The 20,223-nt window shown below is 39.1% G+C and overlaps 1 protein-coding gene across 3 annotated transcripts in view; it reads right to left on the bottom strand.

The window, feature by feature from the left end:
- The window catches only part of septin9a (septin 9a), a 167,029-nt gene that overhangs the window by 95,000 nt on the left and 51,806 nt on the right, over positions 1–20,223 (bottom strand). The window contains exon 1 of one of the 3 annotated variants that reach the window (XM_022671926.2): positions 4,393–4,534. The exons of the other annotated variants lie outside the window; for them this stretch is intronic. Coding sequence (XP_022527647.1) covers positions 4,393–4,447 — 55 coding nt within the window. The 5' untranslated portion in view covers positions 4,448–4,534. Of the gene's footprint in view, positions 1–4,392; positions 4,535–20,223 lie in introns of those variants that run through there. 3 annotated transcript variants of the gene reach the window in all.

Here is a 20,223-nt window from a genome sequence, read left to right on the forward strand (position 1 = left end):
CTAAGACGAGTTTGCAGAAAAATGGGACAAAATAACACCTAAATCACTTTCTCACATCTCAAAAACCTCTTCTAAGTGGAATGGCAACATTACAAAATGATTAATGTCTTTTTGTTCCTGCATTTGTATCTAATGTAATGCAGACATAACAGAAATATAAAAATATACTTCCTGCAATTAAATACAAATTAAAGTAAATTCACTTTCCATATTATTCCGACTTTTCTGATTTTAGGGTTGTATTAGTGCTTTTTCTGAGGTCATGTTGACCACTGAGGTTATGATCATTTATATAGAGAATAGAAAATAGACAAAAGGCTGCAAGTAACATTCATCTTACAACTATTGGAACACTAAAGTGAGTTTGTGCTTCAACTGTCTAGCTAATGATTCATTATTCTGTCCACTTGTGCAATGCACATTCAGCTGTGCAATGCACCAGTACCACTGCCAGCAAATCCACCCATCACCATGCTTTATATAACTTATGGACAAAGGTATGGGTTACACTTTTAAATGACTGAATTCAGGTGTTTCATACAGTCCCATTGCTATAGGTGTATACAATCAAGCACCCAGAAATGCAGTCTGCCTTTACACACATTAGTGAAAGAGTGAGTGGTTCAACAGAAAATCTTTGGGATGAACTAGAAGAGAGATTGCAAGCCAGAACTTTTTGACCAACCAGCATCAGTGCCTGACCTCACAAATGCTGTTCTAAATCAATAGTCAATGGTGCTGCAAAGTGGGGACCAGCTAACTCCATATTAAAGGCAATGGATTTAATATGCGCTGTCATAAAAAAGGGCCTGTGGATGCACTGTACAGGTCACCCAATACATTAGCAGTCAATACAATGTTCTTGGGGTTGAATACATCACATTTACTCAAACACAAACATCTCCAACTTCTGTCATTGTGGCCAAACAACTGACCCAGAGACAGACCAGTTTGAACAAATCATCAAAAGCCCAGGATTTCCATAAGTACATAAACATTTAATCAATGCATTGTACAGCCCTGCTTTGGACAATCTGAGCTTAGCCAAACAGAGTAAGCAGCAAAGTGACTCTTAGTAAAGCACATATTTGTCTTTACAGTGTGGTCAGTCCAGCGTAAAAGCTCCACAAATAGCCGTTTTGATGGCGCCCTTCCACCCGCTTTAAAGACTCAAGTTGTATAACATGAAAGTGCCTAAATGGCTTCGTAATGATGGTGTTTCTTAAAGCAGGAATGAAGAAGCAAACGCTATCACGCTTGTCTGTCTCGTTAGCGACGTAGCGAGGTCTAGCCTGAAATGACTGTCTTGCGTCTCCCAAATGAAGCCAATTTAGGCTGTCCTGGGTGACCAAGCCTGCGACCAAATCTGCGACCAGGCCTGCAATCCTGAGCGACAGATTTAGCTTCCAAAAAATAATCTGGTGAGGGTGGAAGTGTTGTGATTATAACCCATGCAGCAAAACACAAAACACATTCTGTCTGTCCACTATCTCTAAGCCACAGAGCCAGAGTAATGCTGTGTGTTGTTCTGGTGACAGTTACACTGAACTGAATGTGTGTGACGGGGATAACACCTAGATTCAAGTACAGAAATGATCCAATCCAATCTGACTTTTGTATTTTCTTTAGGGCTGGGAGTTGATTCTAAAAACAAGAGACAATTCTTTAATCCTTTGCAATTGGGAATAGATCACTACGTTAAAAAAAAAAAAAAAAAAAACAGTAAGCTGTGGTTGTGCAGATGGAAATGCCCTGTTGGTTGGAGCTGACAAAAGGGCTACGTAATAACTACACTTTGGATTCCACTTCTTTCAGCCTAGAACAGAAAGCTGAGGCTGCAGTGGACACAGGCTAGCCTAGTCTGTACAGATGAAGTCTCTCCTCGGGAACCTTGATTTCCACATCTGATTTCCAGAATTAGAATCCAACAGCATGAATCCATTGACCCAACATGTTTGTGTCAACAGTCCAGGCTAGTCACATTTTGGGCCTGTTAATACCAGATGCATTTTTGTTTAGTTTTGTCTCTCTCTGTCTCTCTCTTTTTCTCTTAGTCACTCTCTCATTAAGAAAGGCTTTAAATCAAATGTTAAATTATTGGACCTGAAGAGAAACCTGCAATAAAGCCACACTTTTGGTTATTTAATTGTTTATAATAATAATTAGATTTATAATTTTCTCTCATTTTTCTCCCAATTTAGCCAATTTACTCATTTAGCTGCTACTCAGCTGTATATTCCTCATCACTGGTGATGCCAAAACACCAGGAGGATGAAGACTAGCATTAGCACATGCCTCCTCCAACACATGTGAAGTCAGCCCCCTCCTCTTTTCAAACGGCTGCTGATGCAGCATTGCTGAGTAGCATCACAGCACAGCGCACTCGGAGGAAAGCACAGCGACTCGGTTCTGATACATCAGCTCACAGATGCAGCCTTGTGCTGATTAACATCACTCTAGGAGTGATGAGGGGAAAAAGTACCATCTACCCACCCAGAGAGAGCAAGACCAATTGTGCTCTCTCAGGGCTCCGGCAGCTGATGGCAAGCTGCATGACCAGGATTTGAACCAACGATCTCCAGATAATTAGTAGAATGTTTTCTGAATGTTACAGTTAACATTCTTAGATCATTTAATCTGTCAAGCTTTCTGGATATTCTTGGAAATTTGTAACATTCGAGGAACCTTTTCAAAATGTTGCTAAACGTTTTTTATAACATTCTTTTTTAGCTGCACATACTCTAACTGACCTGAACTGAACAAACAAAGTGATGACGTACAAAAGTGCCTTACTGTGTGTATGTGTGTGTGTCTATATTTCATCTTTGAGGGGTGTGTGTGTGTGTGTGTCTGTCAGGAGCTCATCAAAAAGAGACACTGTAAGAGGAGATGTGAGAAGAAAGAGGGATGACAGCAAATAAGAGACAGAGAAATAGAGGGGAGGGGGGTGTGGGGGTGGTTGAGGGTCCAGGTGTAATTCTTGCAGACTTGAGGAAAAGTCTCTGGTTTGTAAAGTATCTCTGGTTTTATGCCTGAGAGGAACCTTCCTGTGACGCACACACACACACACACACACACACACACGAAGGCCCACATGACTTGCGTGACACAAACACTCAGCAGGGCTACAGAGGCAGAGCAGACAGGGAGATAGATAGAAACACAAACACTTTTAGAAATTACTATCATGTTTTTTTTTTGTTTTTAAAGCAGCAGTCCTTAATCCTTAAGATTTTTTATCCCTTGTGTGGTGTTCGGGTCCCGTTTTCATTTTTCATCAAATGATACTAAAAAAATATTTTTTCTAACTCAAACTCATTGGCATTGGCTCATTTTTTGTGAAAAACATATATCAAAACACATTTTCGATAAACACACACTGTACAACCCCCCCATCAACCCCCCCCACCAACCCACCCCCCACCAAACCCTAAACTAAACAAATTTTCTACTCATATCTTGAGTTTAATTTATTTTCTTTTATATTTTATTAAAAAACTAATAAAAAAAGAGTAGCACTTTTTGAAAGAAATATAACATAAGAAAGGTAAAGGGCAATTATTAACCATGTAAGCTGTTTATATTGCTTGCAATTTAGGTGAAGCAAGCATGTGTAAATCATTTTAATGTAAAATTGCTTAATTTTGCTGAATTAAATACAAGTAACAAAGTAAACGAGTAACAAAAATATGAACACCACACAAGGGTTAATTGGAAACAGTAGTAGAGGAGGAAAAGTTTTTAATAAATGACAACATTTATTACAACTAAACTTCCATCCATGCCAGGACAAATATATTAATTCTAAAAAAAACAACAGTGTGGTCTGGTAGGTTCCCCCAGGGTTTTTTTCTTGCCATGTCAGCTTTTCCTGGTTACCAGAGCAACCGAAGCACTGCTAATGCCACTGATACAAGAGCTACTGCGAACACGGAGATATCACACTGACAACAGAGTCCTTCATAAAAACAATGCACATTTTAACAGTACATTTTCACATGCTCAGCACAACTTCACATTCTCACTAGAGAAATCCCCTAATACCTAAAATATGAGTGTCATATATTTTTATCGAAGCACTAAATCTTCTACACAATACATATCAAAATGAATAATTAAAGCCCAATCAAAACTACATTTACACACATCTTAGACAACAGACAACAACAGAACAGTTTTAAACAATTAAAATGAATAATCAACTCAACAAGGCTAATATTGCTAACTTTGAATGAAAGTGAATGTCCACCAATTAGCATTAAGCAACTACAGTCTTGCTAATTGGTGGCTACTTGCAGTGATCTATGTATAGCAAAGCATGTGTAACCGAGCTGCTCCTCTGCTAAAGCTAAGCTCTCCAGATGCAGCAAAAGAAAAGAAGAAAAAACTGACCTTCAAAGTCTGAGATAATTCCCTCCAAGTGCGCGTTTACGCTGGAATCAGACATTTTTGTGAGAGTGTGAAAGCTCCGTACTCCACTTTCCCAGCAAGGCAAGACTCTACCTCTCTCTCTCTCCCTCCTCTCTCTCTCACTTTCTCTCTCTCTCTCTCTCTCTCTCTCTCTCTCTCTCTCTCTCTCTCACTCTCTCTCACACACACACACACACTCTAGTCTCCAGCCCCCAAACAAATCCCAAATTAGGAGGCGGTGAAGGAGAAAAAAGCTGAGGCTAGCGATCAGCACTAGACGCAGATCCGAGACCACCGCTCTCTTCTTAAAGCACCAAACTTCTCCTCCACTTCCTCCCTCCAGCACTCCAGACCCAGCCAGCGATGACAAACCCCCCCCACCCCCACTCTCTCTCTCTCTCTCTCTCTCTCTCTCTCTCTCTTCACACACACACACACTACACTCTCTTTATTTCCCTCTACACTTTCTCTCCTTTTCTCTCTCTCTATCCACTCTTTATTCACTCTACACTGTCTCTATATCTCTTTCACTCATTCCAAACTCTCTTCCTATATTCTCTTTCTTTACTCTCACTTTATTCTCTCTTTACATTCTGTTTACACTCTGTTCTAACTATCTCATTGCATGCTCTCTCTTTTCTCTCACTTTTCACTCCCTCCAAACTCTCTCTCTCCCTCTCTCAATTCTCCTTCAGCAGAGCTTCCAGTCACAGCTGCACGAATGTCAGAAGCACTTAAAGCAGAGGAAGCTGTATCTGCTGTTGAGTTTTTTGTAAAAGCAGGAGCAGTTTCCCCAAAGTTTCCTGAATTTCAGCTCCGCCAACATCTTCTGCCTCAGGCCAGCAGCTCCTGAAAGAGGAGCCCAACTCACAGTCAGTGCACCGTAAATCAGCTCTTGCGCTATAAATCAGCTCTGAATCAGTGACACCATCTCCTGTTCACTGCCATCGCATATCCACCTTCACGTCCTAAACAGATCCTCATCCTCTACACCTCAGATGAGAGGGCTCAGCAGACACTGAGGCCGAAGAGTGTAAATACTGAGATCTAATGCTGGGTCACGCTGCCTCGCCATCAGCAGTAGGGCTGTGTATTGGCACCAACCTGGTGATACGATACGTATCACGATACAGGGCTCACGATGCAATATATCATGATACTTAAAAAAACCCTCATACAAACTAATTTAATCTAAGTGGAAAAAGTTTAATTTGTAAACAATCAGATTAGTGGGAGCTCCATTAGACTTAATAACAGGTCCTGTAGCATCTAATATCATGCCACTTTTTTCAACAGTTTTAAAAACTCTGCCTTCTTCATTGTGGAAGCCAAAATGAGCCCACACTTCAGCTCTGTACACCCCAGGAGCCAGCCTAACGCGTTTAGATTCTGCCATCGCCAGTGGGGTGCTAATGCTAATGCAGCTTACTTGCAAGTAATACTTACTTGCAGTGTACTGGAGGCACAGAATGGATCAAGATAGATAACAGCACTGCCACCTCACGGCCAGGTGAATAAACAACACAAAAGTAACTACTGTCTGCCATCTAGCTGCCGGGAGTTTAATAAAAACACAGTTAATAAAAAAATCGATACAGCGTTTTTGAGAATCGATACAGTATCGCGAAACGTAATATTGTGATATTCAAGTGTATCGATATTTTCTTACACCCCTAATCAGCAGGCAGAGCCAGAAAGAGAAAAACAGCCATGCTGTACCTGGGTTGGTACATTGCGCTCATTGTAAGTGGAATCTGGCACTTCGTTGCCTGGTGATGCTGCATTGGTGAAAATATAGTACAAATATAGGATACAGTTGGCTTTAAGTTGATCGGAAATGGCATGTACATGACGGAGTTTACTACACATCAATGACAAGAGTCGGAAACTGGGCAGAACCCACAATATGTAAATACATGGTGCCAGCAGCCAATGGAAAAGAAGCTGCCAAAGCCAACAAAGTACAATCTATTATTATAAGTTGATTCAACTTAAAAATCCTATTTTTATGTATATGTTGTGCAAATCTTCACCTAACTCAAAGTACTTGAGTCATGTTTGATAATATCCAAGAGTTCAAACAAACTGTGGGTTTACAGTGTAAGTTTTTAGTTTATTTAGTTTATTCAGCTAAAAAATGTTCATAAATTATAAATGTGCTCAAATTTGTACAATTAGTTAGTAAGCTTCGCTATGGTAATATACCCTGCAATGTGATAGTGTGAGAGTCGTTTTATGAGTGCCGTTATCAGCCGGTAATGCGCTTTAAGCAAAGGTCTCCATGTATTACTCCGCTACATACAGCTAACCTAGCAACGATGAAGCGCTTACAAGCCAAACAGCACAGCTACAAACAGAGCAGCACTGGAACTATTTTAACTCGTGGAGTTTTTTATAACCAAACAGATCCTATTTTCTTATCCTCTTTAACACAAAATCTTTCAATAAACAGAGATAATTGAATTGTGGTATAATTACAATAATGCACTTGAGGTTTGTGCTATGTTATAGCACACCCTCTTGTGTATTAATGCTTAATAATAAAAAATAACACCCTGACGATACAATGTGTCATGATACAGCCACCAGCACTAAGCTGTGAAGCAGTGGAACTTTGTTCTCTGGATTGATGGAGCTCCATCTAATACTTCTGGGATAAGATGGGGAGTTGAGGATGAATGGTGGTTGATCACCCAACATCTTGACCTCACTAATGCTGTTGTTGCTGAATGCAATCAAAAATCTTCACAGCAGATTGTGAAGCTATGGCTTGATGTTGCCCCACCACTCATTTTGATGCTAAATCAAGAAAATAACCAGTTCAGGGTTAATCAGGTCAAAGCCAAAGAACCGGGTTTAGCTTGCTGTGTCTCTGTGCTAACGTTCATCTGGCTCGATTGGCTGGATGGTTTATATTAATATGGCTAGCCTTAGCTAGCTAGTACAGTAACATACATCTTAAACTGAAATGGTGATCTCTACTGATTTTGTGAATCTAATCACAGTGAAGTACAGGATCTTTGGGGAAAATATGGAAGGTTTGACCTCTTTAAGATTTCTTTCTTTTTAAAGAAGTGCGTTTGGGAATGCAGCAGTGAAGCATCATTGCTAGTACTCAGTGGTACAATGCTACTTCCATCCCTCACAGCCTTGTTTTGGTAAAAATTGGTGACGTAAGTAAAGCTTATTATTGGTTCTTTTTTCAGTAAATATAAATCTGCTTTCATTTTTAAATAAAAATATTTTAAAAGCTATTATTTTATTGAGCAGCTTCACGTTTTAGCCAGCTGCTAAAAACAGTGGGTAAAGTCTGGCCTGGGAATGAAGCTGCTCTCCCACACCACAGACGCAGCATCCACCCTTTAGTGATTTGAACACACTTATTGCCTAGGAAAGCCCCATAACATGCTCTAGATCTAACCATATTAATACTGAACACCAGGAAACAAACACAAGGACTTCTGTTACATACAGTGACCTTTTCACATGTAAAACCCAGTACAGTAACCCTAGCACACTTGGGTTCACATGCAGCCCTTAAACGATGTGTTTTACAGGGACACACACATGCACATTTTCCATGCAACTCCTAGTAAACAGGATGTTTTTCAGCAAGAATAGTCTCTTTCATTTCTGACTCGTGTACAAAACAGCCTCCTGTAAAATGTAGCAGTATGTTAAAACTGGAAAAAAATGCAGATTTTTTTTAGTTGGTGGCATCCAGAAAAAATGCTAATTTAGAAGGAATTGTACTGAGTCTTATGCAAATACAACATTAAAAAGAGGTTTAGGACAGTAGGAACAACTAAACACTAAATTTCCTACATTTACTAAACATTTACTTATACTGACATTGCTAACATAAGTCTTCTATTGCGCACAGTAAAGAGACATTTGTGAATCTTTCAAAACTCTGTATTGTAGTGCGTCAAGGTTTTGCATGGTTCTATCAGCTGTTGATGAAGACTAAACAATGAAGAACGCTGAAGAAGAAATGTATTTCCCCCCCTTGTTGCCTTGTCTGTTGCTATTTAAGATTTCTTTCTTTTTAAAGAAGTGCGTTTGGGAATGCAGCAGTGAAGCATCATTGCTAGTACTCAGTGACACAATGCTACTTCCGTCCCCCACAGCCTTGTTTTGGTAGACGATGGTGACGTAGGTGAATAAAAAGTATTTTAATTAAAGCGTATATTTTTTCTCAGTAAAAATGAATCTGCTTTCACTATCAGATAAGAAGATTTTAAAAGCTACTATTTTATTGAGCAAATACAACATTAAAAAGAGGTTTAGAACAGTAGGAACACCTAAACACTAAATTTCCTACATATACTGACATTGCTAACATAAGTCTTCTATTGCGCACTGTAAAGAGACATTTGTGAATCTTTAAAAACTCTGTATTTGCTAGTATTGACCCACGCCCTTGACTGGGCAGAGAAGAACAAAAGAGGGGGAGTGAACTCAGAGGATTGGGGTGGAGTTCGGGGCAGCTTTGCTGTAAAGCGTGAAGCCAAAGCCCCCCTCTCATGAAGAGAAATGGGGAGGAGGTGGGTGCGAGGTTTGTTCAATGAGCAGGTAGAGAGGAAGTGACGGTTTAAATAGGGATGGAAGTGGGAGGAGTGAGGGCGTGGATCACTCCCAAAACTTAGTTATGATACATAACTCCACTTGTAGTGCGTCAAGGTTTTGCATGGTTCTATCAGCTATTGATGAAGACGAAACAATGAAGAACGCTGAAGAAGAAATGTATTTCCCCCCTTGTTGCCTTGTCTGTTACTATGTAAAACATAGTAAAACAGTAATTTATGAGTTGAAATCGATTTAGAAAATCTGACATATATTTGAATTTGTGTCATCTTGTATAATCTCGCTTGTGTGGTTATAAGACTGTATTACACACTGTTATCTATAAATATGGATAAACAATTACGTACCTAAAAACACTGTAGTAAGAGGAAGCCTGAGTGTGTAGTAAAACATCTTAGCTGATTGGCTACGGTCACTAAGTGTGTGCTTTCTCACTGCCCTACATGGACATGCTCTGCTGTCAATAAGAGCTTGTGCTGTTTGGAAACACACTGGCTTGTTATGCTAAAGCATGTAGCATTGGGGGATGATGCATCCCAGGTCTCCATAAACAGGAAAAACCATGCTGCTTGTGAGCAATCACACTGTTGATTTCACCTCACTTCACTTCTGGCAAACAGCAGGTCTTCCCCACCCTTCTCTCACTCATAATCATAAACACACACTCATACACTCATACACACACAGAAAATCTAAAACAGAAAGCAATTGGCATTACCAGATGATTCCTGATCCATCCCACACTGTTTAAGTTAGTAAGGATGCTTTAATGCCTGCTAACTGCATATTAGGCATCTCAGCATATTAAATGCTGGTGATCGTTGGGCCCTCAGGGGACAGGGCATTTAAAACAGTACATACATGATTCTGTACCACCAGTGATGTCAGTAACATGTTACTCTAACCTGACCATTTTTTTTTTAGAAACAAGTAATTTAAAGCTCCACTAGGTAGGATTGAGATTTTGTGCTCGTGGGCTCCCCCTACCATTGTAGAGTGTAATAAATGTTTCAGGCGGATTACTTTCTCATTCTCGTTTTCTGGCTTTCACAGACATATTCGGTCTCTTTCCAGATTCTGCCAGAGTGTCTGTATGTTAGTTTGTAAAGAATAAACCAGTTGTCATTGTAGAACTGTTAGAACTAAAGGTCGGAAAGCAGGTCGCAGTTCTCGCGAGCGTTGGTCGCGGCCGCCTCGGAAAACTTACAGAGTCTGGTTTGAGCTCAGAGGAGGTCCAGCACAGACACAAGAGCACCGCTATTCCTTCTATTACACCTCAATGCAGCGCTGCAGTGAGTTTCAAACTGTAATTTCACTTCTTTAAAAAGAAAAATCAAGGAAATCCTACCTAGTGCTGCTTTAATGCGTTACTATTGCCAATCATGTAATCAGATTAAAGTTATTTATTTAAATCACTGTGTGTTAATTTTTTATCATTGTCCCCTGTAAAAAGATATTGTACTGTCTGGCTGAAACAGGTCCCAAAGATGGAGCGAAGCTTCCAATAAAGTGAGTTTTTGCATAACTGTAATGTTGAGGTGGCAGTAACTTAAAAGTTAACTTAGTTACTTTTAAAAGCAAGTAATCCATAAAGTAACTCAGTTAAAAGGGTAATCAGTTATCAGCAATCAGATTACTTTTTTAAGTAACTATCCCATGATTGGCCCCTACATATGTCCTGAAACTAGTACCTATATTTCAGTAATCCATACTAGTCTTTCAAATCTTTCAAATAATTATAATTTCATCACAAATCTGTCACTAAAAACATTGCAATTGTAAATTCATTTGGTGGCCTTCATTTGGAGGGCTGGCTAAGAACCATACTTGGTACATCAGGCAAATGTTTGAATATTTGATTTTGGTCTATGTGGTGAATGTTTAAAATGTGATTATAGTGGGGCATTGCAACTGTTGGTTCTAGAGATGCCCCTGTCGTGCACTAAAGTCAGGAAGGTCTTAGTTGATCATAACCGTCACATTGGCCAAAAATTGTCACAGGGCTGGTGAGTATTTAATGTATGATATGGTTGCCACCTCTGTATTACTGTCTGAACTCTAGAGATCAGTCTCATAGCAGGAATCTGCCCTAAAGCAGGTGGAGCTTCTCTTTCAGTGTCTGTGTTCCAGCTGTCATGAGCCTATAGCAAGAGAGAGAGAGAGTGTGTGTGTGTGTGTGTGTGTGTGTGTGGGGGCACAGCGACCATGCTGACTGACTTGCACGAACATGCATAGGCTACACACACACACACACACACACACACACACACACACACACACACACACACAAAAACACACACACACACACACACACACAATCATTTACACAGACAGCAGCTGCCCACAGCAGCAACACATGGTCAGTAACAATTGTTATCCTGTTTTAAAGCTACAACAATTCTGTATACAGCTGAAGTTCTTAGTGTTGTAATTGAATCACCTCCATCTTCCACAGAGAACACATTTACACCCATTTTCATACACAAACACAATTCAATTATAGCTTTTAACCTTCTGAAAAATAACATTACGTCCAATTAAGATTTACAAACTGTGCAGCTTACTTATTAGTTAATAAATTAATAATACAACTAATATATACTCCTTTATAATAAGAAAACAATACAACATTTCTGGATTGCTTACAACTTGATTATCATCAACTTAATTTTGAGTTAACTGATTTTGATTTATTTACTTTCTGATGACTTTCTTTAGTTAGAGTTAAAGAAAAAGGTGGTTTAAAGTTTAGGGATAGAGGTTAGGAATAGAATTAAAAGCTAACACACCGCTTCAAACCTTGCCAAACTAAACTGGTAGTCCTTTTAGCATAGCAGCTGCTGAGAACAGCTGTTAGCATTGTAGATAACTCACTTCAAATCTTTTGAACCTGGCTGGTGTATCTGTTAGTATTCAACAGCTTCAACCATGCTAAAACCTGCAGCAAGATTTATGGTTAACTTGTTCCAAAGCTTCCAAGCCTGGATGTTGTGTCTGGTACCGCTGCGGCTCCAACTCTGCTATGGTCAGCTGTTAGCATTGTGGCTAACCCATTTCAAACTTTCTAAGCAGTGCTGCTGTGTCTGTTAGCATCACATCTTCAACTCGGCTGATGCCAGCTGTTAGTATCATGGTTTACCACTGTGAGTGTTCCTTTGTATCTTGGCATCATTACTCCATTACATCTTTACATTAAAAAATAGTTGTTTACCGTTGTGTTACCGTATTTTTTGCACTATAAGGCACACCAGATTATAAGATGCACTATCAATAAACGTCTATTTTGTGGTCTATTTTTATACATAAATCACTCTGGATTTTAAGGCACATTACTAGTAGTAACACACAGTAACTAGTAGTAGGAACAGGGGTGTCGCCATGTTTTCCAGGCAAAAAAGACCAGTCAAACGAGTTCTGGATCTTAATCTACACAGATTTCTCTCCTGAAAACTGTTTATTCGGGTGAGTAAATCGCTTCTGTTTATTTACAGTAAACTTAGATTTCTAGATTTCCACTAAAGCATTAGCATTAACGGCTAACCGCTAGCGCTGCCAACTGACAGAGCTACACTGAGGAATCCTGAGTGTTCCAGTAAGCCAGGGCTATATTAGCTAGCGGATCGTCCCACGTAGCTTGTTTTAACACGATAAACAGTCCGTTAATACTCACCTCTGGATAACCAAAGAGCTAGCTCTTAGCGCAGTTAGCAGCTAATGCTAATACTGCTGGAGACCTAAACTGAAACTCCTGTATAACGGAGTGGCTTTAACTCCTTATAACCTGACTGGTAAAGCGCACCGGATTTAAAGGCACACTGTCGATTTTTGGGAAAATTAAAGGATTTTAAGTGTGTCCTATCGTGCAAAAAATACAGTAATGTTTAAAAGTAAGATTTAGGTTCAGATTTAGAGTTAGAGTTGGGTCTAGGTCTAGGTTTGCCCTCCTAGGGTCTAGGTCTAGGGTTAGGGTTATAGTCAGGGCAAGGGTTAAACACAAGGGTTTGTGTTAAGTTTAAAGCTACGATTAAAGATGGGCTTAAGGTTTGGAATAATTCTGGGATTATTAAGTTATTATATAATAACTTGAATGACTTTTAGGTTTTAGAAACTAAAAGTTGTAGCAATGAGAGGCTATACATGCTAAATAATAAACACTATAAACACTAATAAACAGTATAAGGGTGATTGAGTTACCTTGAGTTAATTGAGTGATGAATCCTGACCCCCTGTGTTAATCAGAGCTGTGTGTATGACGCTGTTCTGCTGCTCATTAACTGAGTGTTCATAATGACCTTCTCAAACTCCTCTAAACTTTTCCAAACACACCGGGTCCTCAGCTCAGCCAAATTAAACACTGCCCTCCTGTGTGACTATGTGTGTGTGTGTGTGTGTGTGTGCACTGCACTGTAACACCTGCACTGTTACCTACAGTTCTGTGTTCAAGGTCAAGGTAAAAATCGCACTATGAGACCTTTAAAGAGCAAATGTGTGTGTATGTGTGTCTGAAGCTGTTGGCTGTGGAGATATATCAGCACTGAATAGAACTGCCACATGGACACACACACACACACCTCTGTCATGAATTGTTCTCCAGGTGCTCTGAACTGCAGGCCTGGTGTGTTTGGCTGCCTGTGTTACAAGGCCATGTTTACATAGCAACAGCAAAATATTACGCAGCACAGCGCTCACCTGACTGAGGAGGAAGAGCAGCAGACAGCTGGACCTCAGAACTGAAAAAATGAGTTTAATAAATCATTTATAAAAAGGCAACTTTCTAAATCTTCATTATAGGCACTTTACTAGTCCAGTGTTAATAATGTAAATAACAGACTTCCCATGTGGGGTTGATGCTGCAGTTGGTCTGCAGGTTTAGGTTCAGTAACAGTATGTGCTGAAAGAATGAGGTCAGCTGACTACCTGAGTATACTGAATATAGACCAGGTTATTCCATCAATGGATTTTTTCTTCTCTGATGACACGGCCATATTCCAAGATGACGCTTCCTGCATTCATGGGGCTGGAATTGTGAAAGAGTGATTCAGGGAGCATGAGATCATCATTTTCACCAGATCTTAACCTCATTGAGAATGTTTGGGATGTGCTGGATGGAGAAGAGCTGCTTTGTGCAGTGGTCAGACTCTACCATCATCAATGCTGCTGCAAGATCTTGGTGAAAAATTAATGCAACACTGGATTGAAGTAAATCTTGTAACATTGCAAAAGTTTACTGAAACAATGCCACAGTGAATGAGTGCTGCAATCAAAGATAAAGGCGATCCAACGAAATATTATAGTGTGACCTTTTTTTTTAGTGTACTAAAAAAAACTCCTTAAGTACTAAAATGCTGTATCTGTCCTGCATCAGTACATCATTCCAAAACCAAATTATCACTAAATGTGATGCTCTTCATTAAGTGAATCAGGAGATCAAGCTGAAGACCTCGCTACTCCAGTTCTGCCTTTACTCTGACAACTTTACACTAATTTCTGTAACAATTACATAACATGGTGCTGTACTTTTACTTTCAGTACTTCAGTACTACATTTTACTATAAACTGCATGTACAAAAATGTTGAATACTTAAGCAATTCCCCTCATGTGTGAAGCTTAAAAAACGTTTTTTTGATAGAGCACTTTTACTAACACTTTATACATATCTATTAATAATAGATTTAATACATGTTCTAATACTCTGATTTTTAAAACATACTTATGTTCAAGCTCAACTTTTTTCAACACAATTTGTTAATTAAACAAAATGCATATATTTGTTTATTTATGCATTTAGTTAGTTAAATCGCCATGGCAACCCTCATAAAACAGAAAATCAGGCTGTAGGAGGAAGCTGAGTGGACTAACATTTCGCCAATAAAATCCAGAACGCCTGAACGCTGGAAAAATAATCTAGAGAGAGAGAGAGAGAGAGAGAGAGAGAGAAAGAGACAGAGAGAGAGAAATATTTAGAGTTAATGTTGTGGAGAACAGCACTGCCCCCTTGTGGTAAATCTAAGTTAAGCAATTTGGACAGAAAGCTTCTACAGAGCATAATTATACTACACTGTATCAGCCTACTGTACTTACCTCTCCTGTTATACTACACACTACAAAATTTTGATTTTGAAATTGTGAACATGATTGACTACTTTAAAACACATAAAATAAATCACATTAAAAAGTATAAATCACATTCTGTCAAATTTGTATATTTTGACACTTTTTAATAAGGAGTTGTGAATGTTAAATTAGCCCATTTTCATGTACATTTATATACATTAAATTAAATACAGCAGAAAATAATACACTACTAAAATATTTTTCTGCATTTGTTTTTAAATTCTTCTAAAAACATGCAGAATACTAATTTTTCTGACCATAATACACAGAAAAAATGACACTGCTTTTGGGCATGGTTAACATAAGGCTTCTGTTTTGCACTGTTTTAAGCAGTATTAGTGATTGCAACTCTGTATTGTAGTGCTTGACAAAGGATTGCTAAACTAATCTCTTGTCTTTGTGGTTCATCATCTGTTGTTAAAAGACTGTTCTTGGTGCAGCATCATCTGAGGGATCAGAAATCTTTTTTTTAGCTTAGGTTTGTGTCCTTGTACATCAAACACTGAAATTCCTGAATCCTTACATTATTTAATGATATTATTTTCTGTAGAGGGAGAGTTTTCTGGTATGAAGATGTAAGAAGGGAAGAGTCTGCTAGCAGTGTGCAGATGTTCACAGCAGTACAACAAGAAGAGTCCCTGACACATGTGCCACTCACACATTTTGGTCACAGAAGTTCATGTGTTCTGCAGGCCTCTGCTGGACATCAGTTGAGATAAAAAGCTTGAGATATTTATGTGAACGCTATTAATCAGAAAGGAAACAGATGCTGCATGAAAGCAGTGAGACACCAGTGACAGCACAAAGCTGCCTATCAGTTATCCAAAAAATATACAGTGACATGGGGTTGGTATACAACATATGCAAAAAAGGAGTAATATGCCACCAACACCAGCTTACTTTGCCTCCGTTCATGTTACACAGATTACAAAACTCATTAATTAATTCGGATTTTTTTGTTTGGATCACATTTGGATTGGATCTTGAGTAAATAAATCAGTCCCTAAAACGGCCTGTTTGCGCACTAATATGTATATGCACATTGCTTCAGCAGAGATCTAATAAATTAGAGGAACAATCACTAGTAGGGGCTAGGCTTACAGGAGTAGTAAGGGACAGGCAGGGTCAGTAACAGTAAAGCAGCAAATATAAACAACATACCAGATACCAGAGCGTAGTCAGGCAAAATCGGGTCATACATGGTAAAAGGAAATGCTTTGTAGAAGAGTTAGATAACTATATTCAATACCTGGCGAGGGACAAAGAAAACACAGGGGTATTTATACTAGACAGGCCAAGTGTAAACAATCAGTAACTGGGGGAGCAAGAACACCATAGAGTCACATACTCAGCAGAGTCAGGGAAGTCGGTGTGAGTGCATGCTGGGAAGTGGAGTCTTTGTCGAGTAGTTCAAAGTCCAGAGCAAGCAGACTGACAGACAGTCTGGTTATTCTGCGAGCTGAGAAAGGTTAACGTGCTAGTGGGGAAGGCAACACCCCCCCCCCCAAACACGCACAATATGGAGATCTACACAAGCACAGTAGCCAGAACAAGACAAACAATATATACTCTTGCTTACAATATTGAAATATGTCAAAATATATTAAATCATTATCCCTATATTGTGGATAAGAAATCTTCATACAATAATTTACATGTAATTACAAAAACCATTGCAATATCTTAGTTTAATGTAGTTTCAATGTATTATAGTCATTTTCCTTATAACAAAAAAAAAAGAAAAGTTCAGCAGTTACAACAGACTAGCAGACTGCACCGCTTGTAGCTGCTAATTAAGCACTTTAATTATTTATTTATTTTCTTTTTTTTTTGGACGGTGTGTCTGGCTCTAAAGGGGTTGGCCCATTTCGTAGGGCGGGGCTGGATAACCACATCCCAATGTACAAATGAGAAAAAGAATTAGGCCATAATTAACATTATTTTCTTCACTGGTAACAAAGTCACGACTTATCAGTGTAAACCAAAATAACTCTTTATATTTGTCTGACTGCAGAAGATCTTAATCTGATCTAAATTCAATGTTTTAAACTTTTAATGAGCTTGACCTAAAACAACTTAGCCACTGAAAGAAGCCACAGAAAGAGTGCACTATCAGAGATGTGTTTTTCTTACTTCAGGAAAGTGGGGCGAAACTATTAACATTTAACTTTACAAGGTCTTGTAAGGTTGGTTGTTATGCTCACATGTGCCCGAGGACTCTGCACTGACTTTATAGTGGTTAAGTAAAATGTTTTATAACTGCTCTTAACCATTTTTTCATAATTGAATAAGAAATTATTTAAATTGTATGTGATTTCTTTGAGTTAATGATGTTTTGGTTATTAGTTTGGTTCATTGGTTAGTCTACTGGTTTTGTAGTGGATAATCTTCTCCTTATGAACAAATTTTGTTGTTTTCAAATAAAAAACTGTTTCCCTCAGTTTAGTTTACTATTTCTTCACCAGAATCATGACCTATATTTGCCTCAAACCCCTTTTATTTTAGCTAGCTACCTATAAATCAATATCAGCATTAACACAGACAGTCCACCACTGGGAGATAAGGTGGTGAAAATATTTGCGTAAGGTGCATCTGTTTGACAGGGGACCTTAAAACTAACTGGCATAGCCAGCTGCTGAACGCAAGTTGATGTAGTTATTAGCTAGCTAACATTAGGTAGCAAGCTAACTCATCCGGCCGACCAGCTAGATTCTGCACACCATCTGCCTGTCTGTGGGTGTCTGTATCATAATTTTGCTTATTGCTTGACCGAAACAAAGTGCTTGAAACTAAAACCAATGAGAATGAGGGGTTGTTCTTGTTTTAGCCAATGAGAAAATAGGGGTGTTCCGACCCTTCTCTAAAATTGTAATAAGGATACTGGACAAGGGAGGTAAAGCAGGCACATGCTGTCACTAAGAAAGAAATGTTGAATTAGACACATAGCTACTCTGCTAACAGGGGTTGCAGGTAATTTAAGGGAACATCAGTGTTGTTTTATTCTTTAATCTGTTTACTATTGATGTAAAAGCTGGATTTGTGTGCTGCAGTGCATATGTGTGTGTGTGTGTGTGTGTGTGTTTAACAAGCGGGGGTATACGCACCTGCATAGCCAAGAAAATAGGTACGGATGGATGACTGTTAACTGTTGTCAGGGTTTAAAAACGGTCAGTGGAGCATCTATGCGTTTTCTGCCACCAAGATAGAAAAACGCCAGAAATTTACCTGAACACACTTTGCTTCCAGACCACCACACCCATCAGTGTAGATTTATTCCTAAACTCAGACACTATTGTAACGGTGCGGGAGCAAGACGTGAAAATAGACTGTTGACAGGGTGTAAGACAGCAAAGAACATCTCGGCATGCTTTGCGCAAGTTGTACGATATGGCCCAATATGTCCCCTCTGCATCATATTTGACTTCTTACCTTTGTGTGGTAAGATGCACACCAGGTTCACAAAAACAAGAAGATACCGTTTTTTTAAACATGGTGGTGGTAGTATCAAAGTTGTCGGTGCTTTAGGACTTGGGAGCACTACAACACACTAATAACGAAACAGCCATGAAATCTTATCTGTATCACAGAATTTCCTTAGTAGACTCTTTGTCTATCTGTCCATGAGCAGAAGCCCAAATGCAGTTGGTTTATAAGAATCAGTGATCTAATACAGAAAAGAAGATTCACATCTGATCTGCTGAAAAGAAGCATGTTCTGACTTTGTCAAAGTCCTGACTTGAACCCAGCAGAGATGCTGCGGCAGGAAAAGCAGTTCATGCTCAAAGTCCTGCCAATTTATCTGAATGAGAACAGTTCTCCAGTGGAGCCAAATTGTTTGGCCACAAATAAGAAGGTTAAGATTATTGCTGCAAAGATGAGGCAACAAGTTATTCAACTTCAACAATTTCTTTCTAACAGCTGGTTTGTGTGGTGGTTAGATTTCTGAATAAATACATATGTAATACATGTATAATGTGTTTCAAGTCAGTGTGTTTACATTGTCTTGAAATAATTAAAGCACCAATCATGACGATCCTTGTCCTTGGTAATTGACTGGATCAAAAAATGTTAGTGTTGCTTGTATTGTGTGTGAATGGAGTCTAAATCCGTTGCTGTTGGACGGCTTGAAGAGTAAATCCATACACACAGCTGGGAATGCACTTCCCCTTCGTGGCTGCCTGGACTGTGCACACACACACTCACACACACATGCACACAGATATCTGTCCGCCATCCCCCTAGACTACATTCATCCACTCTCATTCTGTTCTCCATCTGTCCCCGCTATTCATCCCTCTCTCCCTGTCCCCATCCCGCCTCGCTGCAGAATCTATCAGCTGGGCATTCTGCACTGCAGCTTGAAATATTTCCAGAAGCCAACTGGTCCCAACTGTTCAGAGTTTGGATGGGTTCACTCATCACGTATCATTTCTCAATATTCTCAGAAATTGGGTCAAGTTCACTTTTCATGTTCGTGTTTCTCAAAGTCTATCCCATAGAGTGATCTGATGTTGGCCACCATTCATCCATTTTTAAAAGAGGTCTTTCTCCAAGCTCAGTAGTGAGACCAATTTCTTGTGCATAGATAATTTTTCTTTATATTTAAAATTTCTAATTTAAATTAAATACGATTTTTTGCAAGAACTGTCACTTAATATTCTACAATTCTAAAAATAACAATTAGTGTTTTTTTTAAATAGGTTCTCAACTATACAGTGAGCTTATATTGGTCATAGAGTACAGAACACAGCTAAAAGTTTCTAGTTTTGAGAAAAAGTGCCATATTTAACAAGCTACAAACTAAATACTTATACTATTCTACTATTAATTGAGGCATTAATAACTTTAAAAGCGCACAAAAGAAGTTTATTAAAAAACACTGTTTACATCCCATAGTGCAGGTAAATCTCCGGGCGCCGCCATCTTTGTACTGATAATGTCATAGACATAGACATATATACATAGACTCTGCATAGCCTGCCTCCTGGCGTTGCAGCTGGCACCATGAGGCAGGATATGCAGAGTCTATACATTTGTATGTCTGTCATTATCAGTACAGTAATGGCGGCACCCACAGCTACAAATAAGCGCTATGGAATGTAAACAGTGGT

This window comes from Astyanax mexicanus, chromosome 19, assembly GCF_023375975.1.
Source record: "Astyanax mexicanus isolate ESR-SI-001 chromosome 19, AstMex3_surface, whole genome shotgun sequence".
Classification (NCBI taxonomy): domain Eukaryota; kingdom Metazoa; phylum Chordata; class Actinopteri; order Characiformes; family Acestrorhamphidae; genus Astyanax; species Astyanax mexicanus.